We start from the raw sequence: 21,943 nt of genomic DNA, 5'->3' as shown, positions 1-21,943 counted from the left end.
CCACCCAGGGGTGATGCAGCCACCAGGCAGTAACCCATGGCCCCTGCCAAGACCCCCCAAGGCCCCACTCACAACCGCCAGTAGTCCACACCCCAACCTCTGACCTGCTCACTCCCTATGTACCCACGCGCATGTTCCAGGAAACAGAGGTGAGGGTATCAAGCTGCAAACATGAGGACTTGACACTTTTAATTCAAAACTTTTTAAAGACTTCAAAATATTACATTTGTGAATTACTCCAATCTCTGCCAGGCAAAACAACACCCATGTTTCCAACACCACTAACTGTGCAACGCGAGGAAGATCTCAATGGGAAGCCTTCCTTATTTATGAAGACTTGCTGCCTGCGACACCTGGCTTCATTCCTGATCGTACCTGTCCAAAACTGTCCATACAAGGGTGAGCTAACAGGAATGCAGTGCCAGTCCTTACCCCCGTATGACTTCTCTATCACCTCACGTGGAACAGCTTGCATTATGGACTGAGTTAGGAATTTAAACTGTAATACTTCTACTGCCATTACATGTTAAAAACTAGTATTTGTGTCAGAACTAACGAAGGGCATAAAGTGATTTACACTACGCTATTTTTAATGCTATGTTTTCAATTTTTTTTGTATGTAACGGCCACTTGACATGGAGATGGAACTCGCAGCCAACCCTCAACTTTGGCATGCAAGCAGGGGACTTCATGTTGGCCGGTAACTTTCTGCTCTCTGGGAACAACTACAGCAAAATTTCCCTCTTGTTCAAATTTATGAACATGGGGATGGTTAATGCCGGGTCGTTTTAAGCCATCCAGGACACCTACTGTGTGGACAGCATCAAGGAATAAGGGTAGGTGTCATCAACCGTTTTAAGGACAAAGATGTAGTGGTTGTAGGTGAGACCATACTTATTCATATTTGTGTCTTATTCCTAACATATTTTCTCTTTACATTGTCATTTTAATTGTATATTTCATCTCTGGCAAAGGTATCTGAAGTAATTTAAATTCTACTGAATGTCCTTGAGATATTATGTCATGTTCTTTATTTTAAAATATTAAATATTCTCTTCAGCTGATGGGCGGATGGACAGTCCTGGCTACTGTACATATACAGTTATGGAAAACGAGTCCAGGAACATAATTTCTGTTGTCACGGCTGACAAGCGGCAGACACAGAGGAACTCTGTTGCTACGAAGAGTCCATGACGCAGCTTCTGTCAGAGCTGAAGGTGGTGGAGGTGTGCACAGATGCCATCTCTCGTGGGTAGACGAGCACTGTTGCCATTTTGTACAAGTGGCAGTGTAAGTATGTCTGTGGTGCTAAATGATGTTTTTTCTTCAACCCAGACAAAGGACATTTCCCAGGAGTGTTGCACAGTTTTGATATGTGGCATGGGTCCAAAAATCTTGCCAAAAGCATATCTTCTGTAAGTATTTCATCACAGGAAGCGACTGGTGAAAAATTAAACTCTGAGTGAACTAATAGGTAGTTTCTGGATTTGCTTACTTCTACTCGCCAGGCAGCACATATCCCGGACAGTTGGCATTGCTGAATTGGTTACGTGATATAATCAATCGTTTTAGGTGGGCATGCAAAAAAGCAACAACATTTGATAAGTTCATGGTAAACACAGTACTTACTGGACACAATCACAAAATAGTTTTAGGAAACGTTTATTTTTAAACGCAACTGAACTCTAAAGCTGTGCGTTAAATTTCTTCTCGTTTCATACTTGTCATCAGGAATTGTGGCTTGGTCTCATCCACCATGTGGCAAATGAGCATGAGAGGGTGATGGGACCTTGCCAACACGAGGAGCTCGAGATAAGCTCCACCAAGGAGTGGGTGGAAATCGGTCGGTGGCTCATGAGGCTCTGAAGGATGTGATTTTGAACAAGCGGTGGTTGAGGAACGTTCATAAATACCTCACCTTCAGCTAATGTTGGAAGTGTTGTGTGTTATAACACAAAATGTCAGTATTTCCTCTAATCTTATTCTACACACACACACACACACACACACACACACACTTGTTGTTGCACAAATCAACTGCAGATCTGGAGGCTCTTCAAAACCACATCCTGATGTATGCTGGCAAGCGGTTCTCCTCCCACCCGTGTATGAGGCCAGAACACTTCTCGCGGCTCTGGACTACAACCATCACCTTGGCCGCACTTTAAGGCACACAGTGGATGGCAGGTCCATGTTCGTTTATGACACCAGACCGTGCACTAGGCTAATCTTGCATCATAAGTCATCTACTTACTGACAGATTTTTCACTGACTGACATAAGGCTAATTGTATTTGTCTTTGTGAACATTACAGGACAGAACATTACAGGACAGAACATTACAGGACAGAACATTACAGGACAGAACATTACAGGGCAGAACATTACAGGACAGAACATTACAGGACAGAACATTACAGGACAGAACATTACAGGACAGAACATTACAGGACAGAACATTACAGGGCAGAACATTACAGGACAGAACATTACAGGACAGAACATTACAGGACAGAACATTACAGGGCGATGAGGCTTTACAAGAAAAAAGCCAGGAGATGGGAGTATCTACGCTCTGAAGGTCCAAAAGACATATGACCACATTCCACCTCTTCAGGTGATCTCTGTAAGAGACTGGCTGCAAATGCTGGGCTGCCTAAACACAGGAGTCTACGGCCAGACGACCCGAGGAGACTCGGCCTTCTCCCTCCCGTATCGCCACTACCAGTAGAAGAACTACTTCGCATGCAAGTCCAGCGAGGTGTTGGTATGTCAAAAAAAGTTTTAAACCTAGATTTAGAAATATTATTCTGTTTTTCCTGTCCTGCTATTTGAACAGAAATATTTTCTCTCCTCCTCCCTACCCCACTGTTCTTCAGCAGCAGCCCCAGCCTCACGGCAGCACCTTGACCTCCAACCAGACCCAGCTCACCTTGCATGGCTTTTGGGTTCAAAGAGAGACTGGGACCTCGGGCCTAGCCTCACACAGAGTACAAATAAAAATATAATATTTTTGGGAAACAATGGCTGAATTATTTATTTACATTATTTGCTTGGTCATTTGTGAAGAACTTGATCTGTGTAAATGTTCCAAAGCCAGGCCTGATAGGACGCCATGATAGAGATGGAGCTGGGTAAAAAAGTTACTAACATTTAGTCATTTCCTCTCATAATAACACAAAAAACTGAAAATGACTAGACATAAGAGCTCTGTATTTGTTATTATTTACATTGAACTTATTTTTCACATGACACTTATTATTTAGAACTTATTTACAGAAAATGTATTTAAATAGAACTATTTACAAAATTTTTAGCGACCAGGGACAAAACCTTTATACTGCCCGTAGGGGTCTGGATACCTGTCCCTGATCGCCCACACACAGCAGCTGGGGATGACGCCCGAGAGCACCATGCTGCCAAAAGATGAAACGTCTGTAGGCAGCATGGCGGTACTCCCGGTCGTCATCCCCTGGCTCTCTCGCCGGCCTCACCACCATCAGGCCCTCCCGGTATCGCCTGGAAATTGGCAGGTTGCCTTCATCTAAACAAAATAAGGAAAAGTGTGGCAGTGGGCGGACACGGTGGTTTGGTTCCTGGTTACAACACTTCCTCTGAAGCAGAGTGGGCATGTCTGCAGTTTCCACATGTGCACCATGGTGGTATCCCAGGCAGGTCAGCAGATGGAGGGGCACCACTCCAGGCATCACATACCAGCCCAGGCTCCCTGGCGAAAAGCTCCCTACCTAGATCCCAGTACTCCTCGAGGGTGTGTGTCTGCAGAAGTTCCTGGTGGAGCAGACTGCACAGGAAAAAGTTATTCCAAAACCATGACTTCAGTTCAGTTTCAAAATGGAACAGAAATGACTTCTATTCAACTTCATTACTTGGTCAAGCTGTCGCTACTCCTGCACAGTATTTGAATACCTTTAGAATATGATGGAGGTGTAATAATTTTTTGTATAAACATTTCCAAAAATATACATTTTATACTAACATTTTTTACTGATAGCTTTATACTAACCTCTGTCTCAAGCCTTCTCTCTTCCAACATGGCAGACACTCTCTGCTCCTCTGCGTTCGGCTGCATCCTCCGTCCTGAATGGATTCAAGATTATTACAGTTATGCTCACAGTTCAAAACAATAATAAAAGCATCATTTACACTGTGAAAAAAAACATTCACACACGTACTTCCTGATCTAGCGGTGCCTCTTCTTCCTGCAGGTCTACTAATGTCACCTGTGTTTGCACCTTGCCCTGAAACTCTGCCTCTTTCTCCTCTTCCTCTTGCTGCATGTTGCCTGGCCTCTGGCTCTCCCATACTGGCGTCCATAGTGGGCTGCTTTCAAAAAGACGAGAATAATATATACATTTTATATAAATGTACATTTCATGCTGTGCTTTTTTTTTTACATTGCACCAACTGTTACACAACATGTGTCAACGACCTCATTACAGTTTATCATTGTGTGAAAAGTTCTTTATAAACCCAAGAAAGCATTATTACTATATATTAGCACAATAAACGTATAAATATGGTCAGTGACGTAGTCGAGGGTCAACCCTAAAACAATTTTACAATAAAGAAAGACAAACAGTTGCTTTTACTTCATTATTTTTAGAACACAGCCTAACAGCTAACTTTGTGCCTTGTGCCTCGCTGCTACTGTTGTGGAAGCTGCTGCTTCGGTCGCCATCATCACGCTACAGACACAATAAATCCAATTTTAGCTGAGCGCCAGATATCTTGTCATTAAAAAATAAAGAATATAAAGACTTCCAGTTGAAGGCATGCATAACTACACGCAGCGTAAGCTAGCTAAGTAAAAAAGTGAATGATAGCAGGCTAACGCTAACAACCCAAAGTAACAATGTCAGAAATGTTATTCATCTAATGGATAATTGAAAGACTAAGAATAATACAAGTTAAATACTGTAGTAAAATAAACGTATTAGTAGAAATGAGTCCTTACCCTGTACGATTCGTCACCAGACATGATGGTGCTGGTTGGTCACGTCACGCATCGGCAGCAAAACTGGCACGCTGACGTCTGGAACCCTAGCTCTGTTGTTGCAACGACAACCTACTACCACTAGATGTCGTTTTGGTCTCCATGTTCCATAGTCCACCTTTAACAGCAGATATGGTAGTTTTCTCTTTATTTTTAACTGGCTAGCTAAAAATTTACCTGATTTATTACTATGCTCAAAGTTTTCTATTCGTAGTCTTTGTGCTAAAAATTGTGTCTTTTTGTCAATAATTCCATGAAGTTCTAGTTTAGCTTTACGTAATTTGCTCATTAACTCTTCTTCTCTGGATGCCTCTAAAGACTTGATGATTTCCTCTAACTCCTGAATACGTTTGTTTTCCAGTTTTTTTCCTATGTGATGAGAAAGAGATTATTTTACCTCTCATCACTGCCTTTCCTGCCTCCCAGAGAACAGATGCTGATGTTCCAGGCAGGTCATTATGTTCTAAATATTAAGCCCACTCCTTTTTTAAAAATTCCATAAAACCTTCGTCTTTGAGCCTTAACTTTTCTAAATATCGTGCCCTTTACTGTGGACCAAGTCCTGTCCTGTATGCCTTTGCATCCATACCGCATTTTGAGGAGCTTTCTCTGTGGTTTTGGACCGTTCTCCATCACAGTGTTTACCTCAAGTATCTCCAATATGGCGACGCTCCGTGAAAGAGGTCTATAACAGGCCCCAGACTGCTATTTCAGCAATGGCTCGCTCCTCTGATGTGCTGACGGGGCGTCCATCTTTCGCTGTCATCTTTTGTTTGCACAATTTATGTTTATTTATTAGGCAGATGCTTTTATTCAAAGCGACTTACAATTTATAACCTATCGGGCGTGTTGTGATCTGTGGGGGGAACCGGAGTACCCGGAGAAAACCCACGCATGCATGGGGAGAACACACAACTCCACGCAGAGTTTCGAACCTGCAACCTTCGTGCTGTGAGGCAACAGTGCTAACCACTGCGCCACCATGCAGCCCCAGTTACCTCATCATTGTTACCGGCTCTCATTTTCAGTGTGCTTCGAACCAGAAACACCCCCAAACTGCCCAAGTTGTGTTCCTTTTAGACATCAAGTCAGGTGGTGTGTAGGCTGCCATTTTTTTCTCGGCGCACCGTTTCAGCATTGCCGTGTGATGACATCACGTTTATAAACTTTATGGGACTCTCAAAAGTGGACAACATTTTAAACTAAACAGGTAGTTTTTATCTTTGTCTCCTACATGCACCGTTTTTTTTTCATGACTACAGGAACTGACATCGTTGCTGTTTTTTAACACAGCTGTTACGGTAACACCGTAATGCTGCCCAAGCCTAAGGACCAGGTTGTTCCTGTAGGATCGTGTACTCACATGTAGCTCTTCCTCTGGAGATGCCATCTCATCGGTACAGAGACCTCCGTAGCATAGACCTGTCTGAAATGGTCTCCCATCACCTCTGTGACTCCCCCATCTCCAGCTCCAAGGTCCAGAAGCCTTTCAGCTCTCCAGTCGGGTCCAATCCGGAGCAGCTGGTGAAACTGGTCTTTGGAGAACACAAACATTGATCCCCGACCCAAAAACCTGAGACAAAGAGAAGAACATGGAGAACAAGGAGGAACAGCAGCTATTAATTGAGACCCGATCCATACTCACCCATTGATGGAGGTACGCGACACCAGAGGGTTGAGGACCGTCGACACGAGGGAGTGATAGAGCTGTGTGAACAGCCAGCTGGACTTCTCCTTGCTGCGCCTTAGAAAAGCCTCAGTGTCCGAGTCCAGGTGACTCTGAACGAAAACGTGTCGTGCTGATTCTCCAAGCAGGTTAGAGCAGCACCGGTACCACTGGCCAAGGAAATGGAAAGTCACAAACCTGTCTCTATGTAAATAACAGACTAGAGGCCGACCAATGTGGGGTTTCTTGTAAGGCCGATGCCGATTTTTAAAGAGTTTTGTTGCCGATGGCCGATTATTAAGGCCGATATTTATATACGTTTTAGCAGCACACTGATTGTGAAAGACAACTGAACACTCACTGTGTGCAATATAAATTAAATAAGTCAATAAATATCTTTTTATTGAATTTCAAATATAAAACAAATTCAAAACATTAAAAAAACGGTGTGTTGGGAATAGGGAGCCTAAGCCACGCCCCCTACCTCTGGACCACGGGTCCCCGGAAGAATGAAAAAATGAATGCAAGTCAATGGGGTTAAAAATGCTATTTTCTAATTCTGCTTGTTTTGTGCCATGGATTTCACACGTAATGTCCGTGAACTTTAAAGACACATTTTGATCCCAAGAACGCATTTATTTTCGAACGGGGGAAACGTTACTTTAGGTTTTGTGTGAAAATAAGCCCAGGACTACAAATGCGCTTCACGAAAGTGACGTCATCGAACCGGACACGGAGAAAACAGGGAAAATGGCTGTAAGTTCAGCAAACTTCCCACAGGAGGAAAGAACCGCCATAAATCTGGTCATGTGGTAAGTAGCAGCTATGCTAGGGGGGAGGAGCTTATGTGGTGACGTCACATATGCAACGTACCGATTTCTGGTGTATAGTCATGCTAATTACGAACGTTTACAAGCTGATAAATCTCAAAGTACGTCATTTAAATTGCAGTAAAACATGTGTGATCCAGGGCGTGAAGCAAAGCGGATTAGAAAATAGCTGTTTCGTTCTTCCGGGGACCCATGAGCTGATCGGAAAGGGAGGAGACTTAGGCCCCCTATGAAGTAGTCAATCGTCGTCAACGTAACATGATTTACAGACTACATGTGACCAACTAGCATTTCTCATTCTACCACCGGATGTTCGGATCAGAATGGGAACCAATCAGATCTTAGATCAGGTGAGAGCCAGATTTAGCAACCAGTGGAGAGCAACTGCAGTGCCTGGCTCCAACATCTGCAACCGCCTTGATCTCACGGGGTTATCGTTGCCTACGTAGGCATGACATCAGTGCAAGTCGGCGTCAAGTCGGACACAAATCTACCCGGCATGCACTGCACACCGATCATCGGTAATCTAATCTGTGCAGAACTGGCCCATCTCGAGCACGGCCAATGACAACGAGTACACTACGGCAACTTGAAGTGGTCAATTCCACCTTTTCTTTGTATACTTTATTGATCATATTTAGATATGACGACGCCATTTCAGAACATGTAAGCAATATAACATGTTATAGAGTGGCTCCAACGTGGTTGCAATCCCGGGGTTTGTAGTCAATTATCAGTTAGAAATAAGAAAAACAGTGAAGTATGAACAGCAAAAAACAGAATACGGGGATATAAGTGGGATAAGACGAAAGACAAAGAATACATGTATATAAATGGGAGTTTGTCAAGAGGAGAGCTGGTAAAAGAGCAAGGCATTCTTCCATATTCTAAAATCACCTACAAGAGGGTTTTTAATGAAGCTTCATGGCATTAACTGTGGACATTTTATCTAAGGGTTTCACAGCAGTTTCATCTCACTTCAGTGGACTTGGAAGACCTCCCTACCTCCTGCTTCTCAGCCGCCGGAACCTCCTCGCTGTCGCTCACCATGGTCATGAAGAGGGACCGGACCAGGGGGCTGCGGACGTACTTACCGCTCCACATCCTCCTGAAGGACAGCAGGAAGGTGATGTAAAACACCACCCAGGCCACAAAAACCAGCGCCCTCAGCTGCAGGGGACACATATGGACATAAGAGTCTTTGCAGGACAGGCTGCTGTGTCCAGGAAGTCCAACCAGCAGTCAGACGGGTGGAGACAACACGTCTGAGGTGAAAAACAACAAAGCAACCAACCTGAAGCGGACGTGGAGGGGCAGAGAAACAACTCACGGGTCTGCTTCCGCCCACAACAAAAGTCACTTCCGCGTCCTGCGCGCGCTGCGTCCTGCGCGCGTGTCCAAGGAAGGTCCCGCCATTCTCGCCTCTGATTGGCTGGAAGGGCTCTCCTACGATTGGCTACTGTTTTCACGCACTAAGCGTTTTTAAGATTACAGCCAGATTTTGAGGAGTTTTTTGAAGAAAATGTGAACGCATCGCTATAACAAACATCCTTTCTTGTTTCGCAACAAACTAGTTTCAGGTTCTTTCATAAAAGAACCTGAAAAACGTCAAATGTGAACTTGTAATAAATCTTGTTGCATTTTATCACTACTTTATATCTGTTGCCTTGCTATTGGGGTTATCTTATTACTTAATTATTAGGCTTTCCTATGTTTTCACTTTAACAGTTTAAGGCTGTTAACAAGTTAGAGCACATCTCTCATCATCAGATTCAATTTGTATAATTTAATCAATAATTAAGTCAAAGCTGATCATGATTTGGACCAGTTTTTCACCCGTTTTCATTATTTTAGAAAAGAAACAGACCTGATGCACACAGCTGGGCAGAATAAGGCAGTTTTATTAAATTTCACACCCAGGTAAGGCACATATGGTTTTCCTATGCTATAATGGTATATGGTATACAACAGAACTACACAAGATGAAAACAAATGGCCGTGCCCTGGAGCGTCTGTTTACCTCCAAGGGGTTGCTTGTTCATAAACTGGCCTACCGGGACCATCAAAGAACATACTCTAGAGCACTCACTGCCGCCAGGTCAAAATATTTTTCACAGAAATTCGTAAACAGTGCTGGAAACTCAAAGCAGCTATTCTACACCATAAATTCACGGCTAAGCCCTCCTACAAATCCACATACTGACACTAGCATAGATAAATGCAATAGGTTCATGGACTTTTTTACCAACAAGGTGGCATCAGTCCGATCCTCCATCAGTCGAACAGTTCGGCATCCGTTTGACTCCACCCTTCCACATACAATAAATACCTTTTCTGATTTCTCAGCAGCCACCCAGACGGAGGTGGAGAAAACAATAAAAAGCATGAATACCTCAACCTGCCCCCTTGACCCTCTCCCGACACAACTGTTCAAATCAAATATTACAGTCATCAGTCCATTAATCACTACAATTATAAACCAGTCATTACACTCAGGTCAGGTTCCCTCAGCCCTCAAAACTGCAATAGTCCGTCCCCGTCTGAAAAAGCCCTCTCTAAACGCTGCTATCTTGTCCCGTTACAGACCCATCTCCAACATACCGTTCTTAGCTAAAATACTGGAAAAACTGTAGCACGCCAACTCCACAATCATCTCATTACTCATAATCTGTATGAAAAATTCCAGTCCGGTTTCCGTTCAGCCCACAGCACAGAAACTGCCCTGGTCCGTGTTAGGAATGATTTACTTCTAACTTTTTAGGTTTTAGTCCTGACCTACAGAGCTCTTAACAACCAGGCTCCAAGCTACCTATCTGAGCTTTTATCCCCACACACCACCTCTCGGAACCTTAGATCCACATCTGAAAACCTCCTGGCTGTTCCTCGAACCAGACTGAAAACCAAAGGGGACAGGGCCTTTCAGACTTTGGAACAGTCTACCTTCAAATCTCCGTCTCTCTAACACTGTAGAGGTCTTTAAAAATCATCTTAAAACTCACCTTTTCATCCAGGCGTTCCCTCCCTAAATGTTCTAGAACAGTGGTTCCCAACCTTTTTCCCAAGGGACCCGTTTTTTACCAGTAAAATGTCTGACAACCCCCTCCCATTCTCTCTTCCAGTACAAACATTATTAAGAAATGATAAAATAGTTCAAGCACATTTTAATATGCTTTGATTCAATAGATAACAGTAATAGTAGGCTCCAGTACAGAACAAAGTCATTAACAAAACCAAACAGAGCGTAATGTGCTTGACAGTTTGTATTACTTCTCTGAACACATTGTTTCTTGTAAACACTGATAAATCAATCATTCCTTTCAATAAACGTTTGACACATAAAAGTACACTGAGCAAAATGTACTTAAATGTGTATATTACTGTTTATACTAGGTTATTTACTGTAAAGGCTGTGATTAATCAACCAGTCCTATCGTTAATGAACTTTTGACACTTGAAAATAAAACAGTGAGCTGAGCAAAATGTTCTTAAAAGTGTGTTACTTTTTCTGTACTAATTATTTCCTGTCTTAATATCAGTAAACTTTTCACTCATGAAAAAGTGTGAGCACAATGTAGGCTATAAACAAGTAATAAATGAAGTTTTAACCCCTTAAAGTGGAGAGGTCCTGGAGACCCACTGAGAGGCTTTGGCGCCCCCTTGTGGGGGTCGGGACCCCCAGGTTAGGAACCACTGGTCTAAAAGATGGCTTTGTTCGGGTTCACACCTTCACTTTGTTTATACTCATGATTTAATTTTCTACGTTTATCACTGCTGTTGTTTTTCTGATGTTTTTATTGGTTAGAGGTATTTGCCCTGATCTTTATCATGTTGTACAGCGCTTTGTGATTTATATCTGTGAAAGGCGCTCTAAAAATAAACTTTTACTTACTTACTAACTGCGGATCAGGGCTCACCATCTCTTCTCCTCCTACTGGATCTGTCAGCGGCGTTTGACACTGTGGACCAGACCATCTTACTAAATCGACTCCAGACTGTGGTTGGCCTTTCGGGAACTACACTACATTGGTTCCAGGAGTACCTTACGGGCAGAACGGAATTTGTAGCTTTAGGACAATGTCAGTCATCCCCCCACACTGTAAATTATGGAGTACCACAGGGGTCGGTTCTTGGGCCAACCCTTTTCTCCATCTACATGCTTCCACTTGGACAAATTCTCCATAAATACAACATATTGTTTCACTGCTATGCAGACGACACTCAGTTATACATGAAAATGGACTCCACTACACCTAAAACTCTTCCATCTGTACTTCAGGTCTGCCTGGAGGAGATGAGGGCATGGATGGCCGCAAATTGTCTTCAACTAAACAGTAATAAAACTGAAGCTATCATTATCGGCACTCCACATCAAACACGGTCTCTCTCCCTTAGCAGTATTTCCATTTTTGGTCATGACATTCCCCTTTCCTCTACTGTAACAAATCTTGGTATCAGACTAGATTCAAATCTTACATTTGACACCCACATCCGCCACCTCTGCAAGGTCTCTTTGCTCTGTCACAGAGTGGAAATGTTGTACTGTTGTCATGTTTTATATTGCATGTTTTTTTACTTGGTGTGGTGTTTTTAGGTTGATTTTTAACTGTTCGGGTGTTTCAAAAGATTGCTTCAACATTGCAGCCCATTCTGTGTTAATCCTCCCTAATTGCCCACACCTGAGAGCGGGGTGTGGACTGGCAGAGAATGAACAGTGGCAGGGCAGAGGGTTGAGCAGCAGTGAGGCGAGCGAATGTGGAGACGGGAGGACGGTGAGGGGAAAGGAAAAACACTCGCCGGATCCAGACAGACGCCGCAAGCCCCGCAAGCAGGAAGAGAGAGCCAGGATGGCAGACGGGGCCAGCTAGAGGCAGAGACGCACCCCGGACGGCGTCTTGAGGACGCATGTGCCTGAACCCCCCCGCCGGAACAGAGGAGCACCCGGAGTACGGTCCTGGACGATGGACGGCAGCCGAGTGCGGAAGAGCGTGGGTGTCCCTCCCTCCACACATGTGCAGCGCGCGTGCAGGTGCCACTGAGTCCGGTTGGGGTCTTGGACCGAGGAGGGGGTTCACCAGCGGCACGGGCAGCAGCAGCAGCGGAGAGCAAGATCCGCGGCCGGAAGGCCAGGCACGGAGCGCAACACGGCAGGCGGGCAGAGTTACTCTGCCCCTGCGAGGAAGTATTTGGGCAGTGCCTGGCAGTGGTTGGGAATTGCTGTGGGCCTTTGACTGCTGGAGGGTTTTGTGTGCCACAGGGACCGAGGAGGAGGATTGAATCCACCGGCCGTCCAGCCTGTGGATCCCCGCGGACGACGTTCACCGCAGGAGGGCGGGGTCGTGGAGGTTTCCCCTGGCAAGCCCATGCGGGGGCGGACTGGACTGCCTTGTTCTCTGGGGGCCCAGTAGACTTTATTGTGGGGGTCATCTTGGGCATCATCATCTGAGCTTTTAGAATAAATTATTTTTTTTTTATTTGCTTTTGTGGTTGCGCTGCTTGCCTTGGTTTTAAAATCTACTCTCTTAAATTTTAGTGGCACCCTTTGTATCCACCTGATACGTGTCACATCTCCACCTCAGAAGCATTGCTAAACTCCGTCCCTCTCTTTCCCAGCCAGATGCAGAGAAGTTGGTCCATGCGTTTATCTCCTCCAGGTTGGACTATTGCAATGCCCTCCTCGTTGGGGGCCCCGGCAAGAGCATACAAAAGCTCCAGCACATCCAGAACTCAGCTGCCCGGGTCCTGATGAGGAGACGCAAATACGATCATATCGCTCCAGTTCTGAGATCACTTCACTGGCTGCCCATCCAATATCGAGTTCAGTACAAAATTGGCCTTCTTACTCACCAGTGCATCCATGGGACTGCTCCTGCCTATCTGAGCGAACTTCTCATCCCACACACTGCGACAAGAACCCTCCGCTCTACCACCTCTTCACACCGCCTGCACCAACCACTGGCTAAACTCTCCACTATGGGAGACAGGTCCTTCAAGGCAGTGGCCCCTCGATTTTGGAATTCTCTCCCAGAGTTTCTAAGGGCCACACAATCTGTGGAGCTTTTCAAAAAAGGCCTCAAGACCTTTTTGTTTAATAAGGCTTTCTAGTGCACAACGACCCATTGAGTGTTTTACTTTATTGTGTTGTTTTTACTTATTGTTTGTATCTACTGTAATGACTTTTTAGATGGGTTTTATCTGTTTCTGGGGACTGTTTTTATTTTCCATACTTGATAGTATCCTGAAATTTTAACAGTTTTTAACTAGCTGTGTACCTTATACCTGTCCCCCATACTCTGAAGCACTTTGAGATTACTTCTGTAATGTAAAGCGCATTATAAATAAAATGTATTGTTATTATTATTATCACGTGCAAAGGGTCAATAGAAAGCAGCCGCAGCGCCGCTACCTGCATATAAACCGTGTCGCGGACACCGCCATGTTGAAATGACGCTATGCATTACGGGGCTCCCAGGGGCAGATAAGAGTTGGTCTCTCTCCGAGAATAATTATGAATTTAACAACGATTACTGCCTGATGACATTTTCCCACATCTGCAAAGCTCACTGGAAGGACACAAACCGAGGACAATATTTTCCTGATATAGGGTTTATTACTCAAGTAAGGGTAAAAAAGTATCTGATTAGAAGGCTACTTGAGTACTGAGTATCATCTGATCTAATATTTTTTAAATGATGACATCAAACAGACATAAAATAAGAAGTTATGGGCAAATATTGGTATTTTAAAGACTAAAGGGGAAAAATGTAAACAAATAAACAACCTAATTACAAAAAGAATTTTTAGGCTAAATTTAGACACAAACTGAGGACAATATTTTCCTGATATACAGGGTTTATGTAGTTGTCTGAAAATGTAACAAGTTTTAAAAAAATACCGCGATAATATAGAAAACAGTGATAATTTTGGTTACAATAACCGTGCGGTTAAATTTTCGCACCGTGACAACCCTAATCTGGACAAGTGGGGGAGTAGAGGGAGGTGGCGTGTACAGTCGGTAAAGACGGCTCTCCCTTGCCCTGACTCCAACATGCCTCCATCTAAATAGGATAGATTATCCAGAGTTAACTCTGTAGTTATGCTGCTATAGGCTTAGACTGCTGGAGGACACACTGACCACTTTCCACACTCGACTACTTTCTTCTACAATCTGCTCTTTAACTGTATTATTTCCTGCTATTTCAGCTGTTAATTTTATTTTCTCTCTAAGTGTTTTTCTCCCCAGAAGAAGCTACAACGATGTTCTGCTGAGCTGTGGTGGCCTCATGGAGGGGGCCATCGACTAGCACACTGCTGCTAACCACTTAAACATTCTCCGTCTCCTGATAATAACTTTTTACAGTATTTGACATTGGATGTGCTACTACTAGTTTACCCGTTTAATTATAGATTCACTAGAATAAATACAATAAAGTTTATCTCTCACCAAATAGAATATTTACTTAGACATCACAATATAACCATAGACACATTACTTGGTGTGTGTGTGTGTGTGTGTGTGTGTGTGTGTGTGTGTGTGTGTGTTCTGTCTTCTCCATCCCCAGTGAGTCGTGGAGGATGGCTGCTTATACTGAGCCAGGATTCTCTGGAGGTTTCTTCCTGTTAAAAGGGAGTTTTCCTCTCCACTGTCGCTGCATGCTTGCTTAGTATGAGGATTGCTGTAAAGACACTAACACCAGTCAGTGACTCGATGCAATTTGCTGGGTTCCTTATGTAGTTAAATTATTGATATGATTAATGTAACTTAGAACTGTAACGTCACATAGGAACTTCGAGTGGGTACATATTATACAGAGTGAGGAATGCTGACGTCTGGCTTTAACCAGAGATTGCAGGACCTTTGCAGAAGACCTTGAGTGAGACTGCTTATGTCTCCTTTGAGGAACAATAATTGTGGCAAACGGTTGTTTTGGGAGTCTGGGCCCAGATAGACGGTGTTGATCTGTCTGTGCATGAAAGGTTGTCTCGTGGTCAATTAGATGGTGAAAAATGGACTCTTTGGGACTTATAATGGAAACTTTGTACTGACTGGCTTAATGAACTGACCTGTATTGAATGTTTAATATGTGAAGTGCCTTGAGACAACTCTGGTCGTGATTTGGCACTAAATACATTAACTTGAATTGAGTTAAGCTGCCTGTTTGGTGTGGGTATGTCTACAGTCTGGATTTTTGTGAGAGGTGACAAGTGCTCTGATGGACAGTTTGCTGGAATGATTCATTTCATTTCCAAAACGGGACCGGCTACGAATCACACAGGATAGATTTGCTGCGTGAGGCTACCCAATGTGTGGCGGAGCTATCGATGGAAGCCACCTTCCAATCATTGCTCGGAGGTACGATCCAGCTTCATATTACAACCCAAAAGGCTGGCTTACCATTGTTCTACAGGCTGTTGTTGACCACCGTTTCTGGTAAGACTGATTTTGTGAGAGGATGGATTTTTATGTCGCTGTCAAGAGCAAAAACACATTGTACGTGTCCCTCTGTTGTTTGGGGCTGTAATGTTGCAGCACTAATTAAATGCTTTGTTCAGTTTCACAGATGTTTTTGTTGGTGGGTCTGGTCGAACACATGACGCCAGAGTACTCAGCAACTCTACCATCTTCATCGAAACCAAACAACAAGACGGCTACCTGTTTCCCCGTGAGATATGCATCTCTCCCTCTATAATATTATATAATCTTAGTTTTCTGCCCTTCCAGGTGTCCAGAGACATCAGTGGTGTAGAGGTTCATCTGATCGTGGATGCTGCATATCCACTGAATGAATGGGTTCACACACCATCGTCCGACGCCTGAACAAAGCACCTTCAACTATCGTTAAAGCTCTGCTCGGATGGTTGTTGAAAACGCATTTGGGCGGCTTAAGGGGTGCTGGAGGTGTCTGGACAAGCGTTATGATGTTAACATTCACATTATGCCGGACATTGTGATCGCTTGTTGTATTCTTCACAATGTCTGTGTGTCAGGCTCAAAGTCACAGTGTCCGATCAGTCAGCCAGTCAGTAATGGCGCCCCCTGGAGGCTGAGGAACACCACCATCCTCCATACTGAGGAAGTTCCTGTCTGGTCAGCTCATCAGCTGAGTGAGGGCACCTGCCTGCAGGACAAACAAATTCAGTCTGCACCCCTGTCCACACGTAGCCGGGGATCTGCCAAAACGTAGATATTATTCTACGTGTTGGCCTGTCATCCACACGAAAACGGAGTTTTTTCACACGAAAACAGAGTTTTTTCACATGAAAACGGATCTTTTCAAAAACTCCGGCCAAAGTAAAGATCTGCGTTTTCTCCGTTTTGGGTGTCTGCGTGTGGACGGACAAAACCGGAGTTTTAAGGTCCGCAACGTCACTTTCCGCGACAAAAAAATGATGACATCACGTGTGCGACCTGTGTTTACACTAGCCGGCATCATGGATGCCTTCAGAGCTGCGCTCGCTTTATCAACTGTCCAAGCGCTTTCTGCTTGTTTGTTTTTGCAAGTGGAATTACTGCTCCTAGCGGAAGACCACAGACGAAGGACGAGGTTAAGAACGGGGGAAGTACTGCCGCCTACAGGTCTGGCATGTCCTTAACAACGTATTTATCCGGGTACGTGTGGACAGAGTTTTTTTTTAAACGAGGTGGTGTGGATGCAAGTTTTTGGAGGGGTGGATATTCGTTTTTTAAATAACCCGGCTACGTGTGGACTAGGCCTCAGCAGGAATCAGTGGATGCAGCAAAAAAACAGTTCAGCTTGGGGGAAACCACAAAGAGGCTACTGGTATGATACTGACAACCTATCATACCTGACAACCTTTTACTGTTGAACAAAGTTAAATGAAATTGCCTACTTAGATTTGATTTAAAACAGTATTTGAAATGCAGTGGATGACACGTTGTTTAGACTTTTTAATTTTGAAATCTGAAATGTGAAGTAGCAAATAGCAGGTTAAAATCATTAAAGTTAAAGTAGCATTATTAAAAATATAATTTATTCATTCTGATTGGTGATTGGTGATTGTATAATTCTGTTTCTGTTTGGTCCACATCGCCCAGCCCTATCCTGCAGTGCACGGGCCAGAACTGGGCCAAAGCAAACTTGTGTCAGTGTTCTGTGGGTGGGCCATTACTGGGCTGAGGGCCCAGCCAACAGTGGGCCAGTATTTAGGCAAGGGTGTGGCCCACAGATGGGCCAGACAGATGTTGCTATTTGGGTTCCCTTCTGCTCCGCGTGCACCTGAACTGGTCACCTGCAGCTTGTGCATAATCAAATGTCTCTAGGGAACTTGCTGAGGAGGTTATGAGCTTCTGGATTTTTGCCTCAGACTCCTGGATGTTTAAATCTTGTTCTGGGTGAATCCGCGCTCCGCTGACACACTCGAAGCAGGAGCTGAATAACGAGCGCTACTTTAGCCAAAGTTTAAAATCGGGAAACATTTCTCCAAATGAAACAACCAGAAGTCTTCCAGACTCTCTGAAAGATAGAAGGGTTTCCACTTTACACTCAACACCGCGCTGTTGTGCACAATGTCGTCGCTGACGCTCTCTGAACTCCTCCTCAATGCGCTGCTTGCACGCCCACTATCAGCAGCGAGTGGCGGAGGAGGTGAGAAAATGCTCAGATGCGCTGATGGAGATCTTTTCTTGTTATCTCCATGATGTTCTGTGCAGTACGTGTAAAACATTTGTCAATAACAAACTCACTCACGAGAAAACAAACGGCCTCCTGTAAAAAAACAAACAACGGTAACGGCTCAGCCCATCGCCGATGGTCGATGCATTCGTCCCATCGCCCAACCCTACTACCAACGGAGCTGTTTATCCTGCTTGTGCGGAGAGGCGGGATAAACTCCTCCCCCTTTTAATCAGGAAAATCTGGACGATCAAAGAAATCTTTCAATTTCAGCTACATTCATGATGTAATTGCATCTACTGAAGACTACACTCGTGTGGGTCATGCACCGTGGAGTTATTAGTTATTAGGGCCAACATGGCTGGAATCCAACAGTATTTACTAGATAAATACTTTACAGGAGGAAAACATGGAGATGTATATGGTATATCTTAATTCAGCTAAAAGACAGAGACGTACGTTTTGGTCCACATCGCCCAGCCCTACTCTGCTATATTAGTTTAAAATGACCTAGTTAAGGACTGAAGTGGAGGTGTTGTAGTTTTAAAGCTGAGCCAGTTCTGATGAGGCCTAGAAAAGTGCTTCAATCTGTTTCCTTTGAACTTTCACAAATCAAATAAAGGTTTAGAAAATCAGAAAGAGTCTTTTAAGGATTCTGTTATTGGTGCAGAATAACCCAGTCCAGGTTTGAAGAGTCCAGGTGTTTACACTTATACTTAGAGCAGAGTAAAGATGCCAGGGGAGTGGACATATTGGTTGGAATTGTTCTTTCTGACTCTGGAACCAGAATAGGAAACCAACTTCAGCTTCGTCTGGTACTTTTTTTTTTCTGTAATAACTTAATCCCTTGTTCTTCAATAAACAAATAAATAAATGTTCAGATGAACAGGAGACATCTAGGTGATCCATAAGCAGGGATGGTGTGAGGACTTAACCTGATGTCCATCACATCTCCTGCTAACTCACTAGTGGTCTTATTTTATATCTTATGAGCTCAGACCACAGTAGCGGCCAGCAGGGCTGGACTGGGACAAAAATTCAGCCCGGGCATTTTGACTGGAGACCGGCCCATCACCTGTTTTATTTGGAAAAGACATTAAGCCTTACGCTGTTTCTGACACACACCAACATACACTTTCTTATTGGTAATATTTATGTATCAATCTAATAAACGTAGACCTACACCATCCTTCCTGTCCTGGTATTCTAAAAAGTACTTAGTAGAAAGTAAAAAAGACCACTATATTAAGGTAACACCCCAACAATCTCTAACACTTGGTAGAAACCTGACATTAAAACAGAGAACTATTAATCTATAATGAATATTAATATAAAAAAATACATTTATAGAAATTTTCATTAACTGTTTATCACCACACCAACTAGGAAATATGTTTACAATACATTTAAAAAAGAAAGGAGACAGAGAAAGGCGAGATCAAATAACTTAATTGACCATTTAAGGTCTTTTTAGAGATGGTGCAGTATCTAGAAAATGTGGGGAAAATGCTGACATCATACTCAGTATTTACTTCTGTAACTATTTGTTAATATGTTGTTAATACGAGTTGCAGTATTTATAGCTATCCTGTTAGGGCGTGTAGTTGTTGGACGAATCTTTAACAAAACACATAATTAATAAATTATTTGTGTATGATTGTGTGCATTTAGAATATCTTAAAGTCTCCACAAACACTAACTTATGATTATTTGTATTTAATTCTACTGTACATTTCTGAAAATTAATTCATTATTAATAATTAATTATGAAATATTTTGTTTACAAATGAAATTCTTACCTTCTTAACTAAATATTTAACATCCAAACTAAATATTTAACTTTTTAACTAAATACTTTGATTACAAACTAAATATTTACTTTCTTATATATTTAGCATCCAAACGAAATATTTAACTATTTAACTAAATATTTTGTTTACAAACCAAATATGTATCTTCTCACCAAAATATTTCACTTTTTAACTAAATATTTCACTTGCAAACTAAGTATACATGTTTTTATAAATGTTAAATGTTTTACCAAATAGTTTGAAGTTGAAACATTTCTTAATGAATAAACAAAGACTTTGAAATATTAATTCCTCATATGACAGGCTAAATAACCAACATTATTGTTAATTTTAACTGTAACTTTACAAACAGCATCTCATGGAGGACAATATCAATAGAACTTTGAAGTTCTATGTATGTCCAATTTATAGTCAAATCAAATAAGTGTGTATTTGAATAGTCGTAAATCACATCATTGGGAGAAGATTTTCACAATTATTTCATTTTAAGTAGTACTGCTAAAATGCAGAGACATATTTATTACTATTTTACTAGTCTATTAATGGTTTTTTCAATACTTTCTGCATAACAGGCCCTTTAAGAGCATTCATGATCTTTATGTGGCCAAAAATGAAAATGAATTTGACATCCCTGGTTTAAGTTCTACACATTTAAAATGAAAATAAGAAATAAAAGTATCCGTATAATAAACTGATAGGTAATTTTAGATTTATCCCATATTACCTTAAAGGACGACACACACACACAAAGAGAGAGAGAGAGAGATTATTTGTAATGTCCGTGAATCGTCATGCGAGAGCTGGGCAGAAACCCCTCCATGGAGCTAACCAGCCCCCTCTGTTCCTGGGGAAGCCTTCAGCTCACCAGCTCTGCATGCCCGCATCCTCCACCAAGATGTTGGGTAATATTTAATGTTAGGTAATATTTAATCTCCATAACCCTGGAACCTGAAATAACACTCTTGACAACATGGAAGACATTTTACCCTGAGTCCCCCAAATAAAGGAGAGCTAACGCAGGGAAAAACCTCCTTCGAGGCTTTTCCCCACGTCACTCCCAAGTCTCCTCAGTTTCCCAGGGGCTTTATTAGCAAAGGATGGGGGAGAAGGCGGGGCCTTCTCAGGTTACAGAGGTACAGTTTTCAGTTGGAAACCCACAATCAACATCCTTGCTCAACCTTTCATGAACAGCCACAGTTGGCAAACACAGAGATTCATGGTGTTAACACAAAATGGGCATCTTTCAGGCCTCAAAAAGGTACAATTATAAAAATACCCAACATAAACAGTAAGATGAATTATTGTAACTGACTTTAAAAAGTTAGCAAGCAGGACGATGACAAACTACACCTGAACTTGGTTTATATTTGACCCAGATAACTTCTTACCTGAAATTCGGTTCTGCCACTTGGGCAGGCAGCCGGCTCGGTATCTCCTCCTCCTCCCTCTTTTCTTCTCCAACCTGTCGCTGGGCTGAGGCTCCATCACTTCCTAAATTGATTTTACTTGAACCTTCACTACCAAACAACTGAGATTTTAACACATGTGCCAGCATCAGCCTGAAGGGCCAGTTTCTTTTTTAGTCGAATTTTCTCCGCTCCTCCTTTCCGTTTTTTGTTCTCCATTTTGTTAAGCTCGTCTGTCTGTTTACTGAGATTCACAAACAACTGGCGGGTGCATCAGACCTCTGGCTATTGGTCCAGCCCAGAGTGTATTATTACCAATTGGTCAATCCACCGACTTTTATGAGGCGTCGCGTGGCGCAGACAAGTTGTCCGCAACAACTAGAGGCCAGAAAAAAAACAGACACCGGCCCATAAAAGATGAAAGGGTCGGCCCAGCGGGCAGTTGCCCGCTATGCCCTATGGTCAGTCCAGCGCTGCTATGCTGTGTGAAGCATAGCTGTTCTTTCTAATTTAATATGACTCCTAGCAAACAATAGGGACAAATAAACAATATGAAATAATATCAATATCAATAAATATCAATAAA

At 43.0% G+C, this 21,943-nt stretch overlaps 1 protein-coding gene across 3 annotated transcripts in view; it reads right to left on the bottom strand.

The window, feature by feature from the left end:
* The window catches only part of mettl9 (methyltransferase 9, His-X-His N1-histidine), a 45,239-nt gene extending 36,320 nt beyond the window's left edge, over window positions 1-8,919 (bottom strand). For 2 of the 3 annotated variants that reach the window (XM_054736405.2, XM_054736406.2), the window contains exons 1-3: window positions 8,515-8,794; window positions 6,659-6,849; window positions 6,377-6,586 (exon numbers count right to left, since the gene is read on the bottom strand). In XM_054736405.2, coding sequence (XP_054592380.1) covers window positions 6,377-6,586; window positions 6,659-6,849; window positions 8,515-8,694 — 581 coding nt within the window. In that variant the 5' untranslated portion in view covers window positions 8,695-8,794. The other variant, XM_070545347.1, reaches the window with a different exon arrangement.
* Between the last annotated feature and the right edge of the window lie 13,024 nt (window positions 8,920-21,943).

The sequence above is a fragment of the Nothobranchius furzeri genome, chromosome 16 (genome assembly GCF_043380555.1).
Source record: "Nothobranchius furzeri strain GRZ-AD chromosome 16, NfurGRZ-RIMD1, whole genome shotgun sequence".
NCBI classification, from domain to species: domain Eukaryota; kingdom Metazoa; phylum Chordata; class Actinopteri; order Cyprinodontiformes; family Nothobranchiidae; genus Nothobranchius; species Nothobranchius furzeri.
This window is presented reverse-complemented; position numbering and strand designations above follow the sequence as displayed.